Raw genomic sequence first — 27,265 nt, forward strand, 5'->3', positions numbered from 1 at the left:
CGAATGCACAAGCAAAAATAGTTCTGCACACATCTCTGCAATAAGCAAGCAGCAGCCTGTGCACAAACTCAGTTAATTATACTACAATCTGAAAACAGCAAAAAGTATTCAGTTGTTCAACAGGGCAGCGTATTTTTGGAAGCACAGGTCTCAAGATAATTGTCACCAGGCCATGAGGAATTATTTGAAAAAGACCCAGTGCTATTATTATTACGTGGTTGCATCACTACTGGCACAAGAACTGTCTATGTGTTTAAAAGCGATGATGAAAACTTCACAAATATACTTGTGAAGGGTAAACAGTAACGATACAGTGAGGACTGTCCTGAAAAAATAATAGGAAACTACTTCTCACCTAACAGAAATTATGGTTTTGATTCACGGCACGAATCCAAAGTGACAATTTAGTGCCAATACTGTTTCCAGAAATTTTTTTGTTCTGTATTTTTATTTACATTTCAGAAACAAATTATTAGAAGGCAAAGCCTGGAAACAGTAGATTTCTAAGCTGAAGGCAAGAAACATAACTTATTTAGCAGTACAGATTTGTTTTGCATGTGCATGAAAAAGGGAGAATTACAGCAAACATGGCAGGGCAGAATGGATCCCAGAACAGTCCTGTCCCTTCCTTTGCCCCCCTCTCCATCTTATAAAGTGTGAGCGTAAAAACAACACAGCAACTCAGTACAGTTCACATAATTTGACAGTGTGCCAGTGTATCATTTGTGGCATCAAAAGAGATGTAAACTGAAATTGTGCAGAAAGTAATCAATACTATTAATAACAAAAGATACAGTTTAAAACACCAGACAAAAAGTATAGATATCATCAGTATTAAGTTACATTTACAGAAATGTGAACTCTTGCTGATATGTGAAAGCTCTTTTGGAAGTTCTCTGGCATGTAAAAGTTACTGGAATTTGTCTTCCAGCAATCATTTGTGCTTATCTCCAGTTTACACCACATTTGTACCTGGTTTTACTGATACTCTTTGAAGGGGAATGCATGCAGATCTAAACCACAACAATTTCGTAATACCAAGCACTCACATGATTGCTCTATATAAGAAAAGCAGTACCTATTAATTGTGTCACCATATGTTGCTCTAATAAGTTGCTGAAGCAGATTTTTTATATTTCTTCTTAACCACTGATTTCTTTCCTTTAAATCAAAGACTTCATCCATAAGGAGGAGCATTACTCTCAGCGGAATATTGTCATCCACCTGACCACCGAGTAAAAGTATAATCAGTAAACTTTTATTTCAGTTCAATAAAGCTACAGGTTTAGTAGCTACTTCACAGGTCAAATGCTTTGACAGCAGAACAATGACAGAAACACTTCACTCTGTATTTTACTGTAATATGAAATCTTTCCTAAATCTTTCGTAACATCACTAATATCAAAGTAAGATTGAAAATTAGAATATAAACTAGGCTTAAACCCATTGAATTTTTAAAATAAGACAAGAAGAAACAGTTATTTCACCAAAGTTGAATAAAATTAATACAAGTAAATATGTCCTAAAGAGAGAGACTGTCCCTGACCTCTTCCTTTGGTAGCTGTGCTTCCCATTGCCTAACATGAAAATATTGGGAAGGAGCTTTTCTTTGGCATCTTTTTCTTATGGATGCACTGTGCCAAATTCAGAACCTCCTAAGAACAATGACACTTCACTGCAATGGACTGCCTTTTATTTAGATGCCATTCTAACTTGCAGGGCTATTAAGTGCTTTTATGCTTGTATATTAAGAAAAGCATCATCATTTAATTATTTAATAGAAGATGTTACACAGATTGGCTTACAAAAAACAACTTTCATAGAAATTCTAAAACAGAGGATTCAGTAACTATGTAAAAGTTTTTAAAGATGGATGGCATGTACTTGCAGTAACTATCAACATTTTTTCAAATATTAAAATCTGAGGGAGAGTTTACTAAATTCTGTAGTGTGAAAGTATTAGATTTTCATCTTAGTTGTTATTAATGTTTCTCTTACAGAAACAGCAGCTTCTCAAAATACAAGCCTACATATTGTTAAGCTATTGCAGAAAAAGATAGCACTCTGAGTTACAATTGTATTGCACAAGAGACCACAAATATTTATCTCAAATACAACAAATGAATTAGATTTGACTGATTCATTATTTAAACTTTACAGAAGATGAAGATAAAATTAAAATCTTACTGTATCCTCAGCAAGATTTATTTAAGGATTGAATAAACTTTTCCTGTTCTTGTGTTTTTTGGTTGTTTGTTTTGTTTTTGGTTTTGTTTGGGGTTTTTTTAATTAGTATTTTTTACAGTCTAAGCATAACATTCAGAATTTTGTTTTGTATTCGAAATCTGATACAGCTCTACCTTGAAGAGTAGTAGTTTGCACTGTATTGTTAATCCTACACTGGAAGAAGTAGCAAGATCTCACAGTTACATGGACATTTTTTTGGTGGACTACACAAGTATATCTTTATATATAAACTGGAACACAGACAGGGGATTCATAATCAAGCTGGAGATTCTACAGATCCATGCCCCACTTTTACAGTACTGCTTCTCCACATAAAATTTCATTCAAACCGCTGTACTTTTTGTTTGATTTAGTGACTGTAAGTCATGAACAATGCACTTTAAAAGAGCAGTTGAGAGTTGAAAGGTTTTAAAACATTTGAAATCTGCCTTTCAGAAACACTTGGTACATTAACTTAGAAGCTATCAAGAACTGTAGCTTCCATTCATTCTACAGAAGATTAATGAAATATTTGCAGAGAAGCTGCTCATATACTTGAATGGTATTATTTTGGTTTGCCTGTGCAACACAGAAGCCTCAGGATTATCAAAGATATTTGTAGTTACATTTGTAATTACAAACTTAGGGATACAGTCTTATATAGTGAAAAATCATGGGGGAAAACAAAACCCAGAACTCAAAGCTATGTTATCTGAGCAAAAATACATCTACCCAGCCATCATTGCAGTTATGCACAGGAAGACAAACTGGAATGCTTTGATGTGACCAAAAAACCCGAAACGTGAAGGGCAGAACAGGTGCAGGTTTATAACCATAGCAAATTGCATATAATCACTGATAATCTTATGGCCTTTCTATCCTACTGAGAGATAAAAGTTTTCTTCCAGTTGTATTCACATACACGATCAATGTTTCAATCAAAACAATATCAAAATACCATAGTTTATGATAACATAAAGAGCTTAAACCTCACTTTCCAGTTTCTAATATTACTACTGTATACATTTTAGGTTATCCACATACTAGAAGTTTATTCTTTAGGAACACATTCTGAAGGTGGTTTTCCACAGCAACATAGCAAACACTACTTCTGATCCATTAAACAAATGCTCCTTAAAAGGTTGCATCAGAAATCAGAATCTATAAAATGCTGACTGAAATGATGCTAACAGTCTGGTACCATACTATCTTTGAACAGAACACAGAAGTAGCAGCATATACACTCTAAGTTATCCACTGTTGTTTAAACAATTTTAGTACTAACAAAGATGTTAATTTTCGAAGGAAGCATAGAAGTTTCTTTTTAAAAAATGTTAATAACTGTTTGTAACTGCCTAGTATAATATGAGAAAACAATAAATACACAGTTTAACACAGAATAAATAACTCATTAATTTGGCTTTAGAGGAAGCAACTTTGAAAGGACAAATGTCAGACTTACATTGTCATCAATTGGTGCTGCAACACGGCAATGGTCAGGATCTGAATAGGTTTTCTGGATCAAAGGGGGCACCTACAATGAAAAGAGATAAAGTTTATGAAGGAAAAAATACTTCAGAATACCAATAAATCAGATCAATTTTCATAATCAATTTGGTTAGGAAAATAAAAACCCAAAATCTGGTCAAAAGTCAGTTGCATACTGCCACAGATAAATATATGGTAGTCCTTTCATCTTCCAACAAATCAAGCCTGTAGGTATCCTCCTTGATAGCTATCAAAGTTATCAACACCTTTAATCCACATATATTTTCTCAAGCGCCTAACGCTTCAACCAAATAACACCTAGAAATTCATATGGGACTGATATATCTTCTGGTATTTCCTCTTGATTAAGTCCTGCCTAGTCACAGACTTCCCAGTGACCCTAACTGCGGATACATTGTTAGTCACACACCAGGGAAGTTACCAGCAACGAGAAAGTCCAGAGCCAGTCATTTTATCTCACAAGTAATAAAAAAAAACCCAAACAAAACCCCACAAACACACCCACTTCACCCCCAATTTATTATTCCCTTTCATGATTTAAGGGTTAAGTCATGTCAGTTGCAGTTGTACATCTGCCACATATAACTGCTTTGGTAACACAAAATGGAACAATCACTGATCACAGACCTTACAGCTACACACAGAAAGAGGGCGGCAAGGGAAAGGACATGTTAGGAAGATTACTACTTTCGTAGGACTTTTAGATAGCATGCCATGCTACCATTCCCCACCTCTAAGGTATTACATTTTGGGAATATGAGAGATGAGGAAAGATGGCAGGAAAGACAGAAAGAAAATTTAATTAAAAACAGAATTCAGCAAGGAACAAGCAGAAAAGAGGCTATCTCCTTATTCTAAGTTTCAAAATATATATGTGGGGGTTTTTTCTAATGAAAGCAGCAGATGCAGCAAGCTAGCTTTATGAGAATGGTTGGTAAAAAAATAAGACTCTGACTCGTTCTTCTCAAGTGGTTCCACTGAATTAAGTGAAGAAGGATCGCTGTACAGTCTGTAGGTATCATCTTAAAATGCGTTACTTAATAGCAAAGAGAACTCCATGTTTGTAGTATAATGACGGCTGAACCTTATTAAAGGGGTATAGGTATGAAACAGATTGCTTTCCTGTCTAATGACTTGACTCTTCATTATAGGATACAACGTAAGTTTAAGTGAGTCGATAGCTAATCTCCTACTCATTTACTAGTATGTAGTAACTACCAAATATTTTCTTACCTTGAAAAATGATTGCTTTATGTCTTGTCCCAATCTCTCTGACATTTTACCCATGTTGTCTGACATTTTAGTCATTCCCTCTGCCAGGCTGTCAGGGAGAGACTTGACTGCATTTGATACATTTCTCATAGAGTTACGAAGTGGGTTTACAAATGTGTCCATCTGAAGGGGAAGATGTTTAACCAGAATTGTATCATCTACGAGGACACCAGTATATTAATACACTATGAGAAGTATCACACTGTTCCAGAGAACAATAACATAAAGAACAACTCAAATTGCTTAACTTCATTACAAAATAAAGTTTTAGCTTCACTTTCATTTCTATTTCTTGTTCCTTACAGCTACTGTAGCTATTTACATCTTTCAACAGGTCTTTTTCCTGAGTCATTTCCATTTCCCATTCCTCAGCTGTTCTTAGCTTTTTTCTTTTCCTTTTCTTCTCCATTCAATGTCATTTCTCCCTTCCAAGCTTCCTAATTCCAGATGAAACATGCCTTTTTTAAACAGCACTGCAGTAATATGCTTTAATATCATAGCAAGTATAATTAAAAACATAAAGTAGTTCCATAGAAACTGTTACAATTTTTCTTTCAGTATATAATCTAAATTCAGTTCTGAGGCAAAATACTAGTGTGATGCTCTTAGAAAGTTAAGTTTGTGAAGAATCTGGTAAGCTAGAAATCAAATCTTACTCAGTCATTACATAAACCTGATAAACATTAAACTATTTCGCTGTTAAATACCGAACAACTTGAAGTGACAATACAGTTGCAAATGCTTTTTATATCAAAATCACTACAAGTTTAGAAATAGTTGTATTTGCAAAGCAAATGCCCACACAAACTGGTCAACTGAACACAGAATCACTTGTCTGAAGAGAGTTCTGGTGGCTTAACAAAAAGGATGCACAGCACAGAGCTCTGAATTTGACCAATGACTCTGAATGGTTATAATAGCTAAATACATAATAGCTGCTTTTGAAGGGAAATGCATTTCATCTTTTGGGTTGAAGAGTGGAGAGCATGGTAACAGCAGCAAATACAGAGTAAAGAACTGAAAAAAGAAATTGGAAAGAATGACACTACAAAAAAAAAAGTCACAGATGTCTAAGAGAAAGGAACTTGCAATTAACATACTTTTAAAGTAGTCTTGGTGCAATACACTGTGTCTGATCTGAAAATTTTATTTCCTTGTTATACAAATAAATTTACCTGTTACAAAACCACTGAATTCTTAGTTCCATGTATCCTCAGATACTTTGCCACTCACAAAGTATTAAAGCAATTCATTTCCAAAATAACTTGCAAGTGTTATATAGCTGTTTAATATCAGTTCAACATCTCTGTTTAATGCAATCGTTGTACTAATGAATGTTCTAAAGTTCCCTTGACAGTGCAAAACATTCTTACCTTCCGTGCAAAATCTCCCTTCCCTTTGCTGTAGGCTTTATTCTCCAGGAAGTCATACACATAATGGGCTAAAGCTGGAGAAGCTTTCATCATTTCAGGATTTAACAAGAGCTGAGTAAAAAAATTTTTAAAAGCTGCTTTTTAATAAATAATAAAAAAGGCCATACCATTCAGTTTAGCAAAAGTTTACCATGCTCAAAGACACTACATCTTGCAATGTATTTTCTCATTCATTCTCTAAATTTTATTCCAGTATTACACTATTCTCAAGATGGAAACAATGTGCTTCTTGGTAATCCCCGTAATTTTAACTAGTATGTTAATTACAGCATCTCACAGAAAAATACACAGCTCTATGACCACTTGAACTGCTTCTGAAACTCCAAGAAGGAAAAAACCTAGCTGTGACTGAAAAATTATTGCTATTAAAAACAGGGCACTATCTCACACAAAGGAAAAAATATTAGCACTCTATAAACAGAACAATCAGATTTCACAACGTTTTATTCATCTTCATAATTTACTGTTAACATGACCATTGAGTTGGCCAACATATTTTAATGCTAAATGACCAGAAAGTCCCTATGAAATAAGACAGCTGAATTCCTTTAGTTGGGCTGATACAGGCCTTATCTGAATGGAGAAGCTGTGTGGTTTGCTACACTGCCAGAGTGGGTGCCACACCAATCATGCAACAGCACAAGAGAAAGTAACCACAAACATGAGAGTAACAGAAGCAGGTTAAAGGCATAGAGCTCAAAACCAACACAGCTGGAACCTCAACAGCTCAGAGGAGTTGTTGCAGAACTGGCTGAGAATAAACCAACACAGCAAGGAAAAGGCAAATTTATCAGGTAATATGAAGTTCTTGTGGTGTACTATTTACCATTTTATACCACCTACAACTTTTTTTTTTTTAAAAAAAAAGCATGCTACCAAATTTTCTACCTCTGAGAAAAGAATTCCAACGAAAAAAACATAACAGCTTACCTGCAAATATGCATTTAAATCTTTTTTCCTCTTTTCCAAAAATTCTCTGTCCATATTGTTAAACGTCTTTTTGCCAGGAAGTTTCAGTATATTTGCAAGGTTTTCAAACTAGAAAAAAAAGAGAAGATTTTATGTTCTGTTTTCAAAAGTTTCAAATCACCATACAAGTCAGAAATTACAGGGGTCATTATATTTACCTATTCCTATCTACCATTTAACAGCTGACAAATAACTTCTGCATCAAGCCCAGAACTCTGATTCCTTGGAGAAGCCAAAATGAAAGGCAGGCCATCAAGAATAAATGCATGAAAATTCTCCAGAGACTGTCAAGGGCAAAATGTAATTTCTGAACACACACACACGATACTCACTTTTGAAACACAGACTAGCATAGTGTGCAAAAGGTTTAGGCTCAAGATTTACCATTATTATTTGGGCAGAAGTTAGTAGGGTTATGAAACTACATCAAGAGAACTTGCAAGCCTTTCTAAAACATCTTCCCTCTCCTCATCAAATCTAAGGAAATGATTAAGCTTTTATCCCTGCACTGGCTGGCAGCACTCAGTTTACACATAGCTTATCATACCATGCTTCATATGCCATCACCTGTGTCTTGTCTCTAGGTAACGACAGTGATTGGCAGTAGTTGACATGCATTCCGCTGTTCCAGTTTTACAGAAAGAATGGGTGTTCCAGGAAAGCAACAGGGAAAGAAGGGGCCCTAGCACTTAAGAAGGTTGAACATATTTGCTACAATGCACATAAATAAAAAAGTGACAAGAATAAAACTCGAAGAATCAGGATTATCCACATATAGAATCCAGATTTCCTGTAAATAATAAATAATAATCCTAAGGTGGCAAAGAGAGAAAGGTATAGCATCTAGACTTTAAGAAACAATCTGGAAAAAGGTTGTATCCTTTTCTCCCTAGAGAACACTAGATTTAATGAGATTGACTCCATTCAGTCCCTGTGGGGTGTCTTTTTGCAAAGATATCGTTAAACTTTGGAAGGTCACAAAGCTCATAAAACTTTTATGGTCTGTAGGAAGCATCAAAGAATAACTCTTTCAGACTTTACAAATCCCATTCCCTTGCAAATAGGTCATGTGGGAAAGCAACTGAACAGAAGCAAGTCTCATTTTCAGTTGGATACTTGTGTCTAAACAGAAGCAATGTAAGGAAAGAACAGCTTCTATTTTAAATATAGGTATCTGCTTCAAACTATATTTATTACATTATTGACTAAAGAAACTGCTGTGAATCTATTCAGTACTTTAAGGAAAAAGCTCATACAGATACTATACATAGCAAACTTCAATTCCATCTTGGATCAAGTACCTATTTTCTCCAAAAAACATAAACAATAATCTCCGTCCTTCCTATTAATTTTAAATAAAGGATTCTAACCTTTACTGTTAACATGTCAATAAAAGAATGTTTCAGACAAGCAAACAAGAAGGGTGTTCAATGTACCAGTGACATTCCTGTGCCCATAAACTCAGTAGGAATGTCTACTGTATTAACAAAACAAAGCAAAATTATTGGGAGTTTCCGAGATGCTACAATGAAGCACAAGAATTTCTTTACTTTTTGCAATCTTAGTGTTCTAGGATAATGTTCCCATTTTCTGTAAATTCAAAGAAATCAGATTCAGAAACAAAAAATTTCTGAGCTTTCGTATTTTGAAAGTTTCTCCTTCTGCCATTTTTTTCTAGTTATTTACTGGTACATCAGTTTTAAATGACTGCCCCATATGAGCAAAATATTAACTCAGTATAAGATCTGGGGGGACTCATACTTGCTTCAACAGATCAGGGCTTCTTCAAAACAGTGAATTAATTTTTAAAAAAAAAATCATTCCATTTGAAGATGAGTGCAAAACCTGGTATTTCAAGTTTAATGAAAGCATACTAAGATAATCAGAAATTCAAACAGAAGTCCAACTTTGTTTAGAATTAATACAAATATTCAACACAATGTTTGCTTTTTAATAAAGCCTTTTCCATTTTTACCACTGTTGTGAATCTACAATGCTAACTTACCTGCACAGAATTTGTTCTCTATGCCTGTCTTAATAACAGAGTAAAATGATATAATCCAACACTTCCGACTAGTTCAAAGGCTATGCAGTCAAATCTGATTTCTCTAAAGTTTTGATTTAAAAGCGTTTCACTCTCCTCTTTTAAAAGCACTGTGTTTTCAACACTTTTTCATGTCAGCAAGTTCTACTTTGTACCAGCTAGTGAATTACAAGTTTATATTTTTTGATCTTTCATTTCAGGAGGGTTGAGTCTGAGAATACAAGTACAGCAATAAAAGGCAGACTGTCTAGCAGTACACTGAACTGCCAACAGCCGTCCCTTTTAAGACCCCATTGATCCTTAATATTTTACTTAAAACCTAAATACCTATTTCCCAAGCTCGGGTTTTTTTTCTTAATCTCTGTGACAAACACAACAAGTGAAATACACCACTGTTCAAGACCAATAGTGCTTCCATACCAATATTTTTAAGTAAAATTAAGCAAACGGGTTGGGGGAGCTTTCTAAGTTCCATTTCCTTTTGTTAGGGCAGTTATATAGCAATCAGGTACTAAACTACATAAACATGCATCTGTTAACTGCTCAGTACAAATAACGTATGATACAAAAGGTAAAAAACCATAGTTTAATGGGCAATAATAGAGTGCTTTAACTCTACATCTTAAGTCACTTTGAGAAAGCCAATACTCGTGTCATACCATCACACAGAAAAAGCACCTTTCAAAGAAACCTTAAAAGATTTTTATGAGATTAATTACCTGCTCAGTGATCCTCATGTGAAAGTCATGAAAGTCACTGTAGCGTCGATATGTCTTCCATGTCTCTTCACTGTTTGGATTTCGCCGATGGACTGTGATAGCATACAGTGCGTATGTCTTGCCGTGGTCATTACACACTCCTGCCACAGCATATGGGTCAGAGTCAGCATAGACTAGTAGTTTAAAAACAAAAATAAAAAAGGAACAAACAGAAAGAAGGAAGACCAAAGGACACAAACGTGAAGTGAAGAAATGTCTGGAATGACAGACTTGAAAGACAAAAATGGACATGCAAGCAGAAGAGTAAGCCATCCCTTTATCCAAAACACTGTATAAGCGGTACCCTCCAGAAATTTATTAAGTAAACTTAAATAGAGAGATTAAGCAGCCTTAAAGTTAGGCAAGTTTCACTGACATGCAAAACATAAACAAAGAATAGAAAAGGTTTCAACTTTTAAGAATAGTGAATAGATATTTTAAAAAAAAATTTTAACCTAAAGAACTCAAGACAGGGGTGAAAGACAACTGTGAAACCAGAAGAAATTCCAGTCTGCAAAGTACTCCAATCATATTGCAAAAGTCTGTCCATCAAAAAAAAAAAATTAAATCTATAAATACAAGACAATGCTAGCAAGCTGTAAGCATTTGGTTTTGTTATTAACCAGCAGTTTGTTATTAACTGTAAGATAAAAATACCCCCCACACACTAAGTCAACAGAAACTATATGTATACACATATGTATGTATTCTGTATGTGCATCTTTTCTTTGACACCTACCCCCAGAGGAATGTTGAGTGCTGAACCCAAAGAGAAAAGAGTGGGTATCCAGGATGCTGCCAAAAGACTACTGAGAGAATGGAGCTGGGAAACCCTGGCCCCATAGATGCTGAGCAAGCTCTATCCTCTAAACTCATGTTGACCACTCTGCCGTGCAGCCACCAGACCACATCTCAGGGGCACTGCAAAGTTGCACCTTTAGGAGTACCACTTCAGGATGGAAGCGGCAGAAAAAGAAAGAAGTTGTCCCCAACGCTCCTTATGTCGTAGCCTCTTAATCAGTATTTATTTTGCAACACAAGACAAGGTGAACCCTCAACGATTACGGAGAAGATCTTGTATACACCTCACAAGCACAGTAAACAGTAGTAAGTGGCAGAGGAAAGGAGCCTGCACACAGATGCAAGATGCACCTACTGCCTGTAGCATCCAGAAAGCAGGGACTTGTATTTCTTGTTCAAACATGAGGTGAAGAGGAAGACGACATCCAGTTTACCCAGACATCCATCTTACAATATGAACCTGTATATATCCCCTGGTTCAACTGGAGTATTATGCATTCTGACAGTCAACCCAACAGTTATCAATACACACTGCCATCAAGACTATAAATTTAACATAATTTCTGTGGTTCTAAGTTTACCTTTTTTCTTAGATCTAAACAATGAAACTTCTAGGTTTAATTCAGAAAAAAAAATCACATCATTTTAATAAAAAAACCAAAATTGTGATTCCTAACTTTTACAGTTAGGAATTTTTCCCCTTCTCTGAGAACTGACTACACAAGACTTGAATTGTGCCATGCTCTCACACTGGGTTGGAGTAACAGAACTTAATTAAAATGTCAAGTAGTTCAATTCTTGCTCACAGCTCATGTGTCTGCTACATAAATGCACAGATTTAAGTTTCTCGCATAAACAAATCTACCAAAAAAAAAAATAGTATCTGAAGACCAATTCAGAATTATCCAGTGTAATCCCATCTAACTAGAATATTTGCAAATAATCTCGGAGAAGTTTGTTACTTACTATCACGTAATAAAAATTTTTAGCTTATTATTAGGCAAATCTTTTAAAAAGATAACCAAAAGTGCCACCACTGTAAAGACTGAAGTCACTACCTTAAATTAAGCTAAGTCAATAAGGAAGTACCAAAAAATAGGGGAAAATATTATAGTAAGAGAAGTAAATAGTCAAGAATTAGAATTCTGTGACTAGAAAAAGAGAGAGGGCTTTCAGAATTTGTTCTCTAAAAAATTGTTAAAATAAACGCTACTCAATATTAAGTTTAATGTATGATTCTCCAGAGATCAGAAAAATAATACTACCATAAACAAGAAAAATTCAATCACATTTTAAGTACAGATATATAGTCTATGATCCATAGCACCAATTCCGTAAGGATTTCCACTAAAAGAACTCCATGGGAAACATGAATTCAAATGTTTTATGAGGTTAAAAAAATGAAAGTATTAGGATTTCAAGGGCCCGTAATATTAAAAAACTCAAAATAAATGGTGGAAAACAAGTAAGCACTCATCATAACAGATTCACTTACCAGTATCTGAGATGTATGCATGGAGTTGAACTGTCTCATCAGAAGGGACATTTGAAAGGTCATCTAAGGACTGCAGGGTGAGGGAGAGCGGGGAAAAGGAAGAAACAGGCAAGAGAGAATAAGATCATAGATACATCTCATTTGAGAGATGTTTTTATTCATCTATTTAATTTTCAAACTTTCAGTTCACTACACTAAAAGAATAGCTTAATGCACTGTGACAACGCAAAGAAGTGTTTGTATCACCTGGTTACTAAAGCCTTTCTTCTACACAGAGTGCAGGGCCCTTCATTTCCCCTACCAGTTTCACATAGTTTTGTGATCACTTTAACATATTTGCCACTTTCATTTGGTATCTCAACTCTAATAGAAGTACAGCTACAAATAGTCTTTTACTGAGCATTAAAACAGCAAGAAAAAAAACAAACAAAAACCAAACCCAAACAACTGTGGAGATACAGATGTTGTATAACAGGGCTTTTGGGTTTATCTTTATACCATTCTGTTTTCTTTCAACTGACTTAAAGCACTACACAAAAGCTACAGTACAGTAGAACTTGAATAATTTCTCTCCTGTATGTAAAAACCAACAAATGCTTTTCTCAGAAATGTTTTCCCTCATAAAAAATGAACAGACACATCCTCAGATGGCTAACACTCTGTCTCTCTATTTAGTAATTATTGAGATCAAAAGAAGCCTAACGGGTCTTTTACAGAAGCTTTGCTATTACATAAAATTAATACATCTGACTACTAAGATTTAACATAAAATCCTGCAAGATTGCTGGGTGAAAAAACTTCAATATGCAACTGAAAGAAACAAAGGACGGGCCACTACACATATAATCCTAATCTTAAACTACCAGGTTAAAAAACAAAGACAGATCTACTGAAGTAGAATTCATAGAGACTGTGATCCCAGCTACTTTATAGATTTTACCCCAAAATTCTTCAAAGATACACATTAGAAATGAATATATGGCTATCAGTTATCTTCTAGAATTTAACCAAGACAGTTTAATAGTGAGTTGGCCACAAAAAGTTACTTAGAATGGGACTTACTGGGTAGCAGTGCCATACCTGTGTCAAACTAAGACGTCAATATAAATTAATCAAGTTTCTAAACTCCCCTGTTTCCTTAAGCTTAAACCAATCTTACATGATTACAATCAAAAGATAGGTTGGATTTGAAAACATAAATTATTTAAAGACTCTGCTCTTGCCCCTTCTTCATCTGAATCTTTATCGTCTCCAAGATACCCCAACATAATACTCCAGTCCTTCCTTCCCAAGCTCTCTAGAGGGAACAGCTCTTCTCTGCCTCGGCCACCTCCATCAGTGTCTGCTTAAAAACCCACTATAAAAGGCAAGGGAAATAACGTTCTTGTTATAGAGTCTAGATACTGAATAAATGGCATCGTTAAAAAGGTCTGAACACACTAAATATGTTTTAACATGTATTGCAGTAAGGAGTCTCCTACATATCTTACGATGCAGCTTGTAGACTTACAGTACAAAAGTCCTAGATTGAAGAGAGGTAGAAGAATGAAGAGCCCATTTGGGAAAACTGTTTTGCCACTGCACGTTATAGTGCTAAAAGTTTATGTCTGTTCAATGATACAACAGATGAATTCATGCAAAAATATTTTGAGAGCAGATATCATCTTTATCTCAAGAATTCCCAAATCTGTAAGTTACTGGATGCTGGTAAAGCATCACCATAAGTGGACCATTCCTATGATCTTCATTAGACACTTGCTTTTGGTCATTGTTGGACATAGGGTTAGACTTCCTCTGGCCTAGTCCACTCTTAAGCAAGTCACCCTTGGACAGCAATAACCCTGTAAGGTGTGCTCTATATTGCACTGTCCAAATTTAGGAGCAGAGTATCACCTGAGACGGATGAACGGCAGGCAATGGTGGAAGCTTGGATAAGTGCTTGATATTCTGAGAGCTCTAGGATTTGATTATGAGTAAGATGGAAAGGATGTTATTAAAGACGACAAGTAACAGTCAGTCACTCTAATATTTTGTTTGCTGTGAAATACTGACATTAAGGTAGTGTTGTATTTTTTAAAAAGCATCATTATTTCTTGTTTTCCTGCCTCCATTGCCAATCTGACAGCTCAGTTTTCTTCTTGATAAATGATGGGGTTCAAGTTGATATATACACTAATGACAGTTCAGTCAATTCTGTTGCCATTCAAGGCCTTGGATACATAACACCTGTGTAACTCCTTCTATTTACTCAACACAAAAGCAATATGTAAAGCTCACATTATGGATCCACTTAGATGAAATCTGTAAGAATCTGTAAATATTTACAATGGTTTTATACCCTCAAAATATACCCTACTGTTTAATACAGTAGATTAATGTGTCAAATTCAAAGGTAGAAATTAAGAAAATATTTTTGTAAAACAACTTTTCCTCAAGATAGTTTTGAGCCTCTCTTCCAAATAATCTTAAAATAGTTTCTTACAGCGAAAGTATAAACTGCAGGGAATGTATTTTATAACAGAAACTTTAGCAAACACTCAACTGCTGTGGCAAGGCACTATACAGCAACAATGAATACGAGTAAATGATATGTTGAAACTTGAACAAATAACACAGCAGGCAGTTTGTATTCAATGTGACCTAGTATCTTTGACATTAGGTATGTTCACAGGAATACAAGCTAATTAAAAAGCAAAAATACCGCACCACAACCCAATCTTATTTAATACATTGTCATTAGCTAAAGGTGCAGAAACTCCCTGACCTTTGAAGTAACCTTTCCAAGGTCTATTTTTCTTCATGTAACTGACTAAGGGAGCTAAACTCTGTGTACAGAAATTTACTCCTGACATGGAATTCAGTCAGGAAAAACTGATCTACCAGCAATCAGACACCTGTAAAAGCACTGAAAACCCTGAACAATAGAGACTACAGAAAGCAAAAGTTCTTCTGCATAAATAGAGCTTTATTACACCTTTTACTCTTTACAAATATAATAAATGTAGCCTTCTGCAAATACCCTTTTCACAACAAAAACAAAAAGATCAAGACTTTGAAGTGTCCCATGCAAATATCTATTTGTATTGCAACAGTGCTTGATAAAGGCTTTAAGACTTTCTATCTCAGTTTGGAAAGGCCACATGAAACTAAGCAGCAGATAACTACTAGCCAAATAGCCACTGCAGTGACAAAGCCCCATGCATAAAATATGGCTTTGATATGTAAGAACGTTCTTAGAAAAAGTACTTAAAAAGATCTTTCACATGTCTTAGCAGATTAGTCAATTAAAAGAATTGAAACGTGAAACGTTACCAGAATTGTATGTAAATTTATAAAAAATGTGGTTAAATTAAGTTTTCCTTCTGTATCTAACAGGAGTTTGTGTAAATTGTATTGACTGACCTCCTCCCCTTTTGTTTGTATTTCAAAATGTAAACAAGAGGAAAACAGGAAAAAAATCCCAGCTTAAAAAACAAAACAAAAAACTCCAACAAAAACTAGAAGAAAAAAAAAAAGAGAAAAACAAACAAAAACCAAAACCCCCCATAAACAAACAACCCACCCCCACAGGAAACACGTTTACATTTATGTTAAATGTATTCCTTTACAAAATAAACTCTCTTCCTCTGCATGCAAGTATGATCTAACCAATGCACTGGAACTCCTAAAGAGCTACAGCATCTTCCAAGAATGAATTAGAAGGGTCTATGAATCACATAAGCCAGGAAATTGCATGCAGATTGCAAACCTTTCTAAAACTGAAAGATTTGGAAAAATACTTTCATAATGCCCAACTGAACCTTGCGTAACTTGTGGCTCAGCTACATATAGTCTAAAGAAACAAGTTTTTTAAAATGTGCAATACAATTTTCATTTTAAAAACAAGTAAGAGGGAGGGGAGGAAATACGTCAAAATTTTTATGATTTTTCCTTTTTAAAAAAGCCTGCAATACAATTTTCAGTTTAAAACATTTTAAACCTAGTAAGATCTATGTGGGACAGGTTATTTGGAAAAAGTCTGGTAGAATTATACAGTTCTCTTCATACTCACACAACCACTACTACATGCAGAAGCATATTTCAAATATTTAGGTACATTCATGTAACAAAGAAACACTTCTGACAAACTGACCCAATCAATAATTGCTTAAAAAAATAATATCAAAAATTGAACTTGAAATTGTTCAGTATAGAAAACAAAGATTCATATTCTGAATAAACTTGAGCCTTATGTTTCCAAATGAAGCCTTAAGTCAAAAAAACCAAACAACAATCAACCTAGGACAATCTACATTTTACAGCCTCATTTTACAGTAAGTCTGTCTGAATTTAATCCTTCAAGATTTCAGTTCAAAGGATTTGTTTTTACCAGTTATTATCTAACTCCAAATTTATGTCTATTTAAAAAAAACAAACAGGGATAAGAAAGTATGCTTTGCATAAATTAACTATAGATTATTACTGTTTCTGTAAGAAACAATGAAAAATTTCATTAAACACAGGGGAAAGTACAAAAGGGACAGTTTTATCTTACAGATTAATTGATACCTTAACGTGTGTTTCAATTTGATTCAAGAACTTTCTCAGAAATTAAACTGCAGTGAAGGAAAACCTCCAACATATGAGATTTAAACTATTTTAAAACACTTTCCATACTGCTAGGGAGAAAAAAATAATTAAAAAAATAATCCAAGCACTTACCAGATTTATGCTGCCAGTAGGAGACCCATTAAAAGATTCTGGGAGCAATGAGGAAGAGGAAAGGATAAAACAGGTTAGATAATTTTCTCCAATGTAAGGCCACACACAAGAAAGAAAAATGCAAAGACAAAACATTATGGAAAATAATGGACAACTGTAGCATTGGGCAAAATGTTGCACCCAACAAATAAGTACTTCAAGTTTCCAATAAAGACACCTAAAGAGAAATGTAAGTAAGTTTATACAGCTATAGGTACAAAATAAATACTCCAGAGAACATTCCTTTTTAAGCCCATATCACCACATGAAATTGCCTCAATAAGGAGTCAGTTTAATAGCTAAACAATTTCCATTAGATTTGTACTTCAGTTAATGAGAAGAATGATTTTAATTGCTTTAAAAAGCCACATCTCCTATGTACTTTCAATTTCTATTTCCAGATGAATACAGTTAAGTATTAAAACAACTCAATACATTGAAGAACCTCAAATATTTTAATAACAAATGAGAATGAGACGCATTTTTATTTTAGCAACACACTTGTTACCCAGACTTGACAAAAAATTTACATGAGATTAATAAAGTTTGACTATTTTTCTCCTAAAACAATTTCCAAAAAAAAGCACAAGGAGGAAACATTAATTTGAAAATCAAAGATACTACTGGAACTTTTTGATTTCTCAAGAACAGTGTGGATAATTTTCTTATTTCCATTTTGAAGCAGAAAAAAGAATGGTCCCAGGAAATCCCCCTTACAGATACAGAGCTCACCTCCTTCACCATCATCTGATCCTCTGAAACTAGGATCCTTCAGCATATCCAGCTCAGCCAACATGCGCACATACAACACATTCTGTTTGAACGAAGGGTAGAATCTTTCATCTCGCAGCATCAATTCATACACCTTATTGAAATAGAAGTGCCAACCTTAGAAATCCTTTTCACATTTTTTAATTAATCAGACAGGCTTTCACAAATTCTACTTGACCAACACATATCTGTGACTTCTATTATGTGTCCCTGGGTTTCCTTTAAAACCCTAACGTGAGTTTGATACTTCAATTCAGGCTTACTTAACGGAAAGGTCATGAGAACTAACTGTGCTAGAAGTATAACACAGAAAATATCTAACACACATGTATAGGAAGGGAAGTAGCATATTAACTGTAAATGTTTCCCTCCTCTCCTCTTAACCCTTCCAATTTCACTATAAACATATTTGGTCTTTACCCATTTTACAACAGGTTATCTCTCAGAGTCCTTCTTCGTTGATAAACTACAAACATAACCCTGCAAACACTTCGGGAGAGAGGTGAGAAGAGGAAAAGGAAGGGAGGGAAGACACTGCATACGACTTCCCTGAAAATTTCCAGTTCAGCCAATACAGTATAACCCTACCACCCACAGATTTAACCACACCACCTCAAAAAGTTATCTACAGAGCCTGTACAGTGACAGCTTATATACATATACACACATGTATCTATATGTAGTGGGAATTAATTCATAATGTTTGGATATTCATGCCAACTCCAGAATATTTTAATGATTTTTTTTCATGCAACACTTGGTACAAGTGCTATCACCCAGTAAGAATAGAAGAAAATTTCATGCAGGTCTGAGGAAGTAATTTTTTTTGTAACACATGAGAAATTTATGCTCTTCAGTAGAAATCACAGAGAAGGACCTCGTAACCTACTTTGAGCAATGCAGATTTCACAAGGTGTTTTCATTAGCCTTAAATGTGGGCCTACAATACAAGAGTGATCCTAAGTTCTACAGTTCATATCACTAATTTTTAGCATGAATGAGAACATTAAGTTAACGAGCTAAAATAAAAACTTCTCAGAGTAGGTATAAAATTCACTGCCAGAATATTAATCATTCACTTTTTTAAAATATATATATTAGACTTAAGTGATAAAGTCTAAGCGTACAGGTCGTAATTGCTTCAGCACTTGCTGTTTCTGAGTGCTGCGGAGTACTGTGCAAGCTTGCAGAAACAGAACAGTCAAATTAACTTCTAGAAAGAGATATAGAGTTTAATATTATAACATGCTCACATCCACCTTTGAAAAAGAGAGCTAAAACTGGACCAAAATTGTACCACTTCATTATTACACACAGGCACTTTTCTTAAATTGATGTATAAACACAAGTAATAATCCCATAATTCTAAACTGTGCTTCATAATTAATTTCATACAGAATACCTACTGTTCTATTGCTTTGAAAACTATCAGCTACATACGGCTAAGCAGAAGTTGGCAATTTAGAGTATGATTTTTACAGAATAGGAAAATGGTAAAACAGGTTTTAAGTTTCAGATACCCAAGTTCCTTCTCCTTTTTCAATGCTTGCAGTGATGTTTAATACTATATAGTATTAACAGTTCTTATGCAATACAGAATGAACAGGGTATACCTTTCTCTGAATGTCATCAAAGATTTCAGGTGTTGGATCCTCATGGTTCAGAGTTTCTGCCAGTTTTGCTACCAAGTTGTCATCAATATTAACTCTTGGAGATGCCTATCAGAGATCCAAATTAACTTTCACAGCATAAAAACAAGAAAGCTTCTACTTTCACAAATCCAGTACAATTCTGCAATTCTCTAAGTAAACTAAATTTCTTCTTGACGAGTATCTCTAGAACTGTCTAGAACACACAACAGGAGTCAGACCCCCTCCTCTCCAGAAAACTAACTTCAGAGTTTGCATTAAAACTCAGAAGTTTCAGGATTAACAACTAAGAATCACCTCAAAAACAATTTATGCACATTATTTTCAAGCAATATCTAAACCAATTTACACAGACTTAAAACCAGATTTTATTTATGAATAGAAAGATCTAGATTCAGAAATGAAGAACCACTCAGTAAGAAAGTAAATGGATGAAGTTCTCAATCCTTTGAATAAAGGCTAAGAGTTTGTCAACTCTGCCAATTTCTGAAGAGATTACCAGTAGTTGTAATCATGCTAGCTTTTTATGCAGACTCTATTACAGCTACCAGCATACTAACTATACCAGCCATCAGGTTCCCAGTCATTCCTTGGTATGACATGTTTCAAACCACTGCCCGTCAAGCATTTTTTTAGATGGGCCCAAGTTCACACATTTGCCCCATTTTCTCTAACAGAGACAGGGAGTCAGCACTGAACCAGACCCAACATGGCTCACTTGATAGCACAGCTGAGAGGCTGCGTTTTTTGGCTTTTGAATAATCTAGGGTTAGATGGCTTCTGACTTCAAACTGATGAGCAGTCAGTCACCTGAAAAACCCATCAGAGCAAGTTCTGTACAGTCCACCATGTTGAGGGACTATTGAGGTGAAAAATCAAAGTGAAAGAAATAATGTGGAAAGAAAAGCATTAAAAGATATTTGAGGGGATAATTTGTTGAGGGAAGTTTTTGAGTGAGTTGAGAGATGATTTTTAAGTATACACAAACTCAGAACAAAGATGCTTTGTTAATACACATTGACAAATGTTTCATTTCACAGAAGACTTTGTTATTACAAGACTACTGTAGGCGTTCAAGTTTAGCCTATTGAAAGATACCCAATGGTGATATTTGAGCAATTTACATAGACAATTGTAGAGAGGCACAGGAAGTTATTGCATTTCACAAATGCAACCTTAATCCAAGTTTGTACAAATACTGGGTTGTATTTTTTAAAAAAACATCTCTCAAGGGGGAGCTGTGGTGGAGGGTAGAGTAAAAGGAAGGGAAAGTAGAAAGGACAGCATACACAAAGGGACCAAATTTCTTATTCTGTCTTCACATTTCCTCTAGTTTTTTTTCTATTCTAGAAAGTCAGCTTCTGAGGAAACACATTCAGTGCATTTGACAAGACAGTCAGTGCCAGTATGAGCCTTCTTAAATGGAGAGGGGACAAAAAAAAAAAAAAAAAAAAGAGGAAGACATTTTCTTACTGCTTCACATGACAGAGAAGCTACGCAAGTAATAGCTTAAATGTCAACTTGTAAACAACTTGTGCCACATCACATCCATTTCATATTAACATAGCCATAACTGCCAAAGAAGCATCTGTACAAAGAATAAGGTCCAAATAATACAAAAATAAGTTATTCCTACCTTTTCTGATAAATATTGCTCATAAACTCCAAATGCAGCTGCTCTTAATAGACCCTTGGTTTGATTAGTCTGATGCTTTCCATCTTTCTGCCGGCTTTGAAGTACCTCCAGCTGTTGCTGTGCTGTAACCCTGTACCCTTCCACTGTCATCCAGAAAAACAGATGTGCTTGGCCACCAGTCTGCTGCATGTAATCTACAGAAAAGAGCCACCACATAACCATAGTTATCCTTGTGCATCTTAAAATAAGAATTCTCTATGATGTTAATTACACATGGAACTCAAGGATCTGCTTTTACATCTAGAATAGTTGTCATCTAGAGTCAAAAAATAAAAACTATTATGTGCATATTGGTGATAATCAGTAAACAAAATTGGGAGCAAAGTCTAGGAACTAAGCACTGAATCCTAAAACTCACACGTAAAAAGTGAAACCGCCATTACTGTGTGGATGTAACAGGCTTGTACAGCATGACACAAATTGAGAGGAAGTTCAAACCGGAATTCTAACAAATCACATGCATAGAATCATAGAATCATTTAGGTTGGCAAAAATCTTTAAGATCGAGTCCAACCGTTAACCTTGCACTGCCAAGTCCATCACTAAATCATGTCCCTAAGCACCACATCTACATGCCTTTTAAATACCTCCAGGGATGGTGACTCTACCACTTCCCTGGGTAGCCTGTTCCAATGCCTGACAACCCTTTCAGTGAAGAAATTGTTCCTCATATCCAATCTAAACCTGCCCCGGTGCAACTTGATGCCATTTCCTCTTGTCCTATCAATGGTTACTTGGGAGAAGAGACCAACCCCCACCTCACTACAACCTCCTTTCAGGTAGTTGTAGAGAGCGATCAGGTCTCCCCTCAGCCTCCTTTTCCCCAGGCTAAACAACTCAAGCTCCCTCAGCCGCTCCCCATCAGACTTGTGCTTCAGACCCTTCACCAGCTTCGTTGCCCTTCTCTGGACATGCTCCAGCACCTCAAGGTCTTTCTCGTAGTGAGGGGCCCAGAACTGCACACAGTACTCGAGGTGCGGCCTCACCAGTGCTGAGTACACGGGGATGATCACTTCCCTAGTCCTGCTGGCCACACTTTCTGATACAAGTCAGGACGCTCTTGGCCATCTTGGCCACCTGTACATACTGCTGGCTCATGTTCAGCTGGCTGTTGACCAACACCCCAAGGTCCTTTTCTGCTGGGCAACCTTCCAGCCACTCTTCCCCAAGCCTGTAGCGTTGCATGGGGTTGTTCTGACCCAAGGGCAGGACCTGACACGGAGCCTTGTTGAACCTCATACAGTTGGCTTCAGCCCATCAATCCAGCCTGTCCAGATCCCTCTGTGGAGCATTCCTACCCCCAAGCAGATCAACACTGCCGCCTAACTTGGTGTCATCTGAAAATTTACTTGAGGGTGCACTTGATCCCCTTGTCCAGGTCATCGATAAAGATATCAAACAGAACTGGACCCAATACTGAGTCCTGGGGAACACCACTTGTGACTGGCTGCCAACTGGATTTAACTCCATTCACCACCTTTCTTTGGGTCCACCAGTTTTTTACCCAGCAAAGTGTACACCTGTCCAAGCCATGAGCAGCGACATTCTCCAGAATGCTGTGGGAAATGGTGTCAAAGGCCTTACTGAAGTCTAGGTAGTGGATGAGGGAAAGGCTGTGGATGTTCTCTAAGTGGGTCACCTTGTCACAGACGGAGATCAGGTCAGTCAAGCAGGACCTGCCTTTCATAAACCCGTGCTGACTGTGCCTCATTGTCTGGTTGTCCCGTACATGCCGTGTGATGGTGCTCAAGATGATCTGCTCCACAAGCTTCCATGGCAGTGAGGCTTGTAGTTCCCAAAATCCTTCTTCCAGCCTTTCTTGTAGATTGGTGTCACATTTGCTAACCTCCAGTCAACTGGGACCTCCCTGGTTAGCCAGGACTGCTGATAAATGATGAAAAGTAGCTTAAGCACTTTCATCAGTTCCCTCAGTACCATTGATTGGGTGGATTCCATCCAGCCCCATGTGTCTAAGTGGTGTAGCTGGTCACTAACCATTTCCCCTGAGATTATGGAGGTTTCATTCTGCTCCCCATCTCTGTCTTCCACCTCAGGAGGTTGGGTACCCTGAGAACAATTGGCCTTACCATTAAAGACTGAGGCAAAGAAGGCATTAAGTACCTGAGCCTTTTCCTCATCCTTTGTCACTCTGTTTCCCCTCGCATGTAATAAACGATGGAGATTCTCCTTGGCCCTCCTATTGTTTCTAATGGATTTATAGAAACATTTTTTATTGTCTTTTACGGCAGTAGCCAGATCAAGTTCTAGTTGGGCTTTGGCCCTTCTAATTTTCTCCCTGCATAAACTCATGACATCCTTGTAGTCCTCCTGAGTGGTCTGTCCCTTCTTCCAAGGGTCATAAAATCTCTCTTGTTTTTCCTGAGTTCCAGCCAAACCCCTCTGTTCAGCTAGGTCAGTCTTCTTCCCCGCTGGCTCATCTTTTGGCACACGGGGATGGCCTGCTTCTGCACTTTTAAGAGTTCCTTCTTGAAGAATGTCCACTCTTCCTGGACCACTTTCCCCTTAAGGACTGCTTCCTGAGGGAATCTATCAACCAGGCTCCTGAACAAGCCAAAGTCCACCTTGTGGAAGTCCAAGGTGGTAGTTCTGCTGACCCCCTCCTTACTTCTCCAGGTATCCAAAACTCTATCGATTCATGACCACTATGCCCAAGCCAGTCTCCAACCATCACATCACTCACAGGTCCTTCTCTGTTCGCAAGATCAGGTCCAGTGGGAAGCCTTCTCTAGTTGGCTCCCTCACCAACAGAGTCAGAAGTTCTCTTCCACACACTCCAGGAACCTCCTGGACTGTTTTCTCTCTGCTGTATTGTATCTCCATCTACTGCATTAAAAGGACTACCACCAACAACAAAATTGACGGATACTCTCAGTAATGACATCAGCAGCCCAATTAATTTACAGAAGAGAATCTATGATAAACGTAAAGTAATACATAAATTACTGTTGTATTTTAGCTTCTCCAATAGACAACCTTCAGTAGCCTTGTAATCCTCTGAAATTCAGTCTAACATCTATAGACATTAGTTCCATTAGCTTCAGTGAGACCAGCAAAAGTAAGACCTATGATTGCAGCAAGTTTCAGAGTCATTCCAATTACAAACCTCTAAGCAATTCTTGCAATTATTCTGCTCTAAACCGAACAAACTTGTGAAGCAACAAACAAAGAAACATTGTAAGAACAGTCTTACAGAGAGATCAGTATTGAAACAAGCTTGATACAAGCTTTTGGAAGTACTGAGTATGGTGTTCTCAACAGTTAATTACATACTGATTTGCAAAAATGGTTTTGCTTCCCTCTGGCAAGGGGCTTATACACATTTAGCTCTCAGTAGACACCTATATTTAGCAATTTCAAGTGTACAGTCCTGTGAGTTGGCATATTCTTTATAAATAAAAAAACTCAGATAAATTAACACTTACCCATAAAAAATTGTAGTGCAACATTGTCTACCAGAATATGGTCCAGAGGGACTGTGCAAAGTTTTCCAAAGTTTGCTGCCAGTTTCACAGTATCTATTTCCTGTAAGACAAAGTTCAGTGTGCTCATAGGCTTTATTTTTTTAAAATTAGCTTTTAAAACTTCTACTTACCACAAAGCAGGTGTAATAAGAAATCATTTATGTAATTACAGATAACAAAGTCACCTCTCAACGGTTAGTTATTTTCTTAATAAGTGAAGATCTAGATCATAAGGTCATGTTCTCGTAACTATTTGCCTTTAATATGGATGATTTCTGCTATATGGGAAGCTGGCTTTTAACACTGCACTTCATGTAACACTATACAGGTCAAATTAACCTCAAATCCCTCACTGACAGTAGCATGAAAATGAATTAACAAGATAAACTAATTTCAGCATTTGATGGGGTGCAGGTCACCACAACTTAAATTCATCTCTATCCAACTTGCTCTTGTCAATATTACATTTCTTGGTATTACAGTAATGCTTCTGGGTCCAGCTGTAGAATACTTCATCATTTTAATATGTACATTAATACATACAAGATGACATTATCTTGGAGCCGCATCTAGGTCTAATTAAGACAGTCAGAAACTAAGCAAAGTTAAACATACTGACTCTGCCAACCACAAAATATAAAACAAAACAAGCAAACAGGACAACATGAGGTTCTAAAATTTAACATCTAGTTAGTCTTAGCCTTTTCGTTGAACTAAAAAGGTAAATATGTCTAACAAAAGGCAATACATGGAGTCTACAAGGTGTTGCAAAATAATCAGCAACTGGTACCTTTATCAGCAAGAAGAGAGATCTTTGCCAAAGACTAGGCTTAAGGCATACAAGGTATGCACTGGAGCAGTAAAAAAGAACTGAATCTAAGTGTTTAAACACAAAGATGCTTTGTATCTATGTAACATTTTGTTTTAACTGTTGTATTGAGACAGTAAGAATAGTTTTAAGATGACCTATCTAAACTGCTAAAGCCAGAATTCAAAAACCTCTAAATATGTGAATTCTGTACTTGAACTGCAAATACAAGACTTATTTCAGTTGTATAATGTATTCCTATAATTGCATAATTCAAGTCATGTTTCAAAGCACAAGATTTAAAAAGCTAGACCAAACTAGTCAGTCATTTGCAACTTCATGCTTTCAGAACTAAAAAAAAATAAAAATAATCTAAACCACTTACTTTTCCTGACTGCAACCTCTGAATTCTCGAATCACATACTTTAATAACATATAATAAACTGTTTATTTGATTTTTTATAGTGTTGATATCTGAAATCAAAAACAAAGAGAATTAAGCAATGCAGATGAGTAAATTAACTCTTGTTCTGAAATGCTCTAAAAATATCACACAAAAAGTGACATCACATACAAAACACATCAGCTTTGAAGAGAAGGGCTTTTTTTGAGTTTAAATACCTTATTGATAGAAGTGAAGAAGAAGAAATATTTTTCTCTTTCCTTTTTCAGATTAACTGTTAACCATCTACCCATTAATACCTAATATTACTGAAATTCAGAACCACCAGTCAGGTAAGTTTAAAATCAATGAAAGTATACACACCTAACCAATTGGTCTATATTTAAAAAAAAAAAAACCAACACAAAACCCAAAAAAAAACAAACACTTATGAAGATTCAAGTTTTAACACTTCACATATAATTTATCTATCTTTTAAATAAAAATATCTTATACTATGCTGCATCAGTTTCTATTTTCTAAATTTTTGGAATATTCTTCAGAGATCATGCTGGTAAATGTATGTGATATTTTGTAAAACAAAACAGCACTAACCATCTCCCGCTGTATCTAGAGATCGAAGATACTGCAGTTCTTCACTTGCTTTATCTTTCACTGCTTCCAACTCTCCTATATTATCACTTAGTTTAATAATATTCATAAAGGCCTCATAGTTACAGTTGGAATCACGAATCTGAAACAAAGTTTTACAGTGTGAATAATGCAAAACAGCTAAAAGCACATGACAGGATTCTTCATTAAGTGAGTTATTTTGATACAGCACTGCAAAGTGGCATTTTGAAAATACTTTAATGCTTCTAAACCTTCCTTTTGATACTAAAATTTTACATGTACCAAGAAAGAAGCAACATGCACAGTCAAAACCTATTTCATACCATCATTTTCTGTTTTCAAGATGTACAACAAAGACACATGAAAAGTCTGTCAACGTACTCAATGAAGATCTTGTCCAAAACCCACCAACCTTTTTCTGCTATTACCCATCTCCCTAGATAAGCAGGCAGAAACTGGTGAGACCACTGAAAAAGTTTCAGCTTTACCAAGGTCCCTTCCAAGTGTACATGCTCCCAATGTAATGGCTTCTTAAGATACAGAATTAGCAAAAGGATTCAAAATATTTTACAACATAACCATAACCTAAAAGGGGGG

The 27,265-nt window shown here is 36.0% G+C and overlaps 1 protein-coding gene across 1 annotated transcript in view; it reads right to left on the reverse strand.

Annotated features, from left to right (window-relative positions):
• SNX13 (sorting nexin 13) overlaps positions 1 to 27,265 on the reverse strand; it is a 36,820-nt gene that overhangs the window by 2,991 nt on the left and 6,564 nt on the right. Inside the window, exons 7-20 of the mRNA XM_009699157.1 lie at positions 26,651 to 26,789; positions 26,039 to 26,127; positions 24,807 to 24,906; positions 21,304 to 21,497; positions 19,632 to 19,736; positions 17,980 to 18,112; positions 17,209 to 17,246; positions 12,508 to 12,577; positions 10,173 to 10,345; positions 7,371 to 7,478; positions 6,381 to 6,491; positions 4,969 to 5,130; positions 3,689 to 3,760; positions 1,079 to 1,224 (exon numbers count right to left, since the gene is read on the reverse strand). Coding sequence (XP_009697459.1) covers positions 1,079 to 1,224; positions 3,689 to 3,760; positions 4,969 to 5,130; positions 6,381 to 6,491; positions 7,371 to 7,478; positions 10,173 to 10,345; positions 12,508 to 12,577; positions 17,209 to 17,246; positions 17,980 to 18,112; positions 19,632 to 19,736; positions 21,304 to 21,497; positions 24,807 to 24,906; positions 26,039 to 26,127; positions 26,651 to 26,789 — 1,640 coding nt within the window. The remainder of the gene's footprint in view (positions 1 to 1,078; positions 1,225 to 3,688; positions 3,761 to 4,968; positions 5,131 to 6,380; positions 6,492 to 7,370; positions 7,479 to 10,172; positions 10,346 to 12,507; positions 12,578 to 17,208; positions 17,247 to 17,979; positions 18,113 to 19,631; positions 19,737 to 21,303; positions 21,498 to 24,806; positions 24,907 to 26,038; positions 26,128 to 26,650; positions 26,790 to 27,265) is intronic.

Source organism: Cariama cristata, unplaced genomic scaffold (genome assembly GCF_000690535.1).
Source record: "Cariama cristata isolate BGI_N322 unplaced genomic scaffold, ASM69053v1 scaffold15324, whole genome shotgun sequence".
In the NCBI taxonomy this organism is placed as follows: domain Eukaryota; kingdom Metazoa; phylum Chordata; class Aves; order Cariamiformes; family Cariamidae; genus Cariama; species Cariama cristata.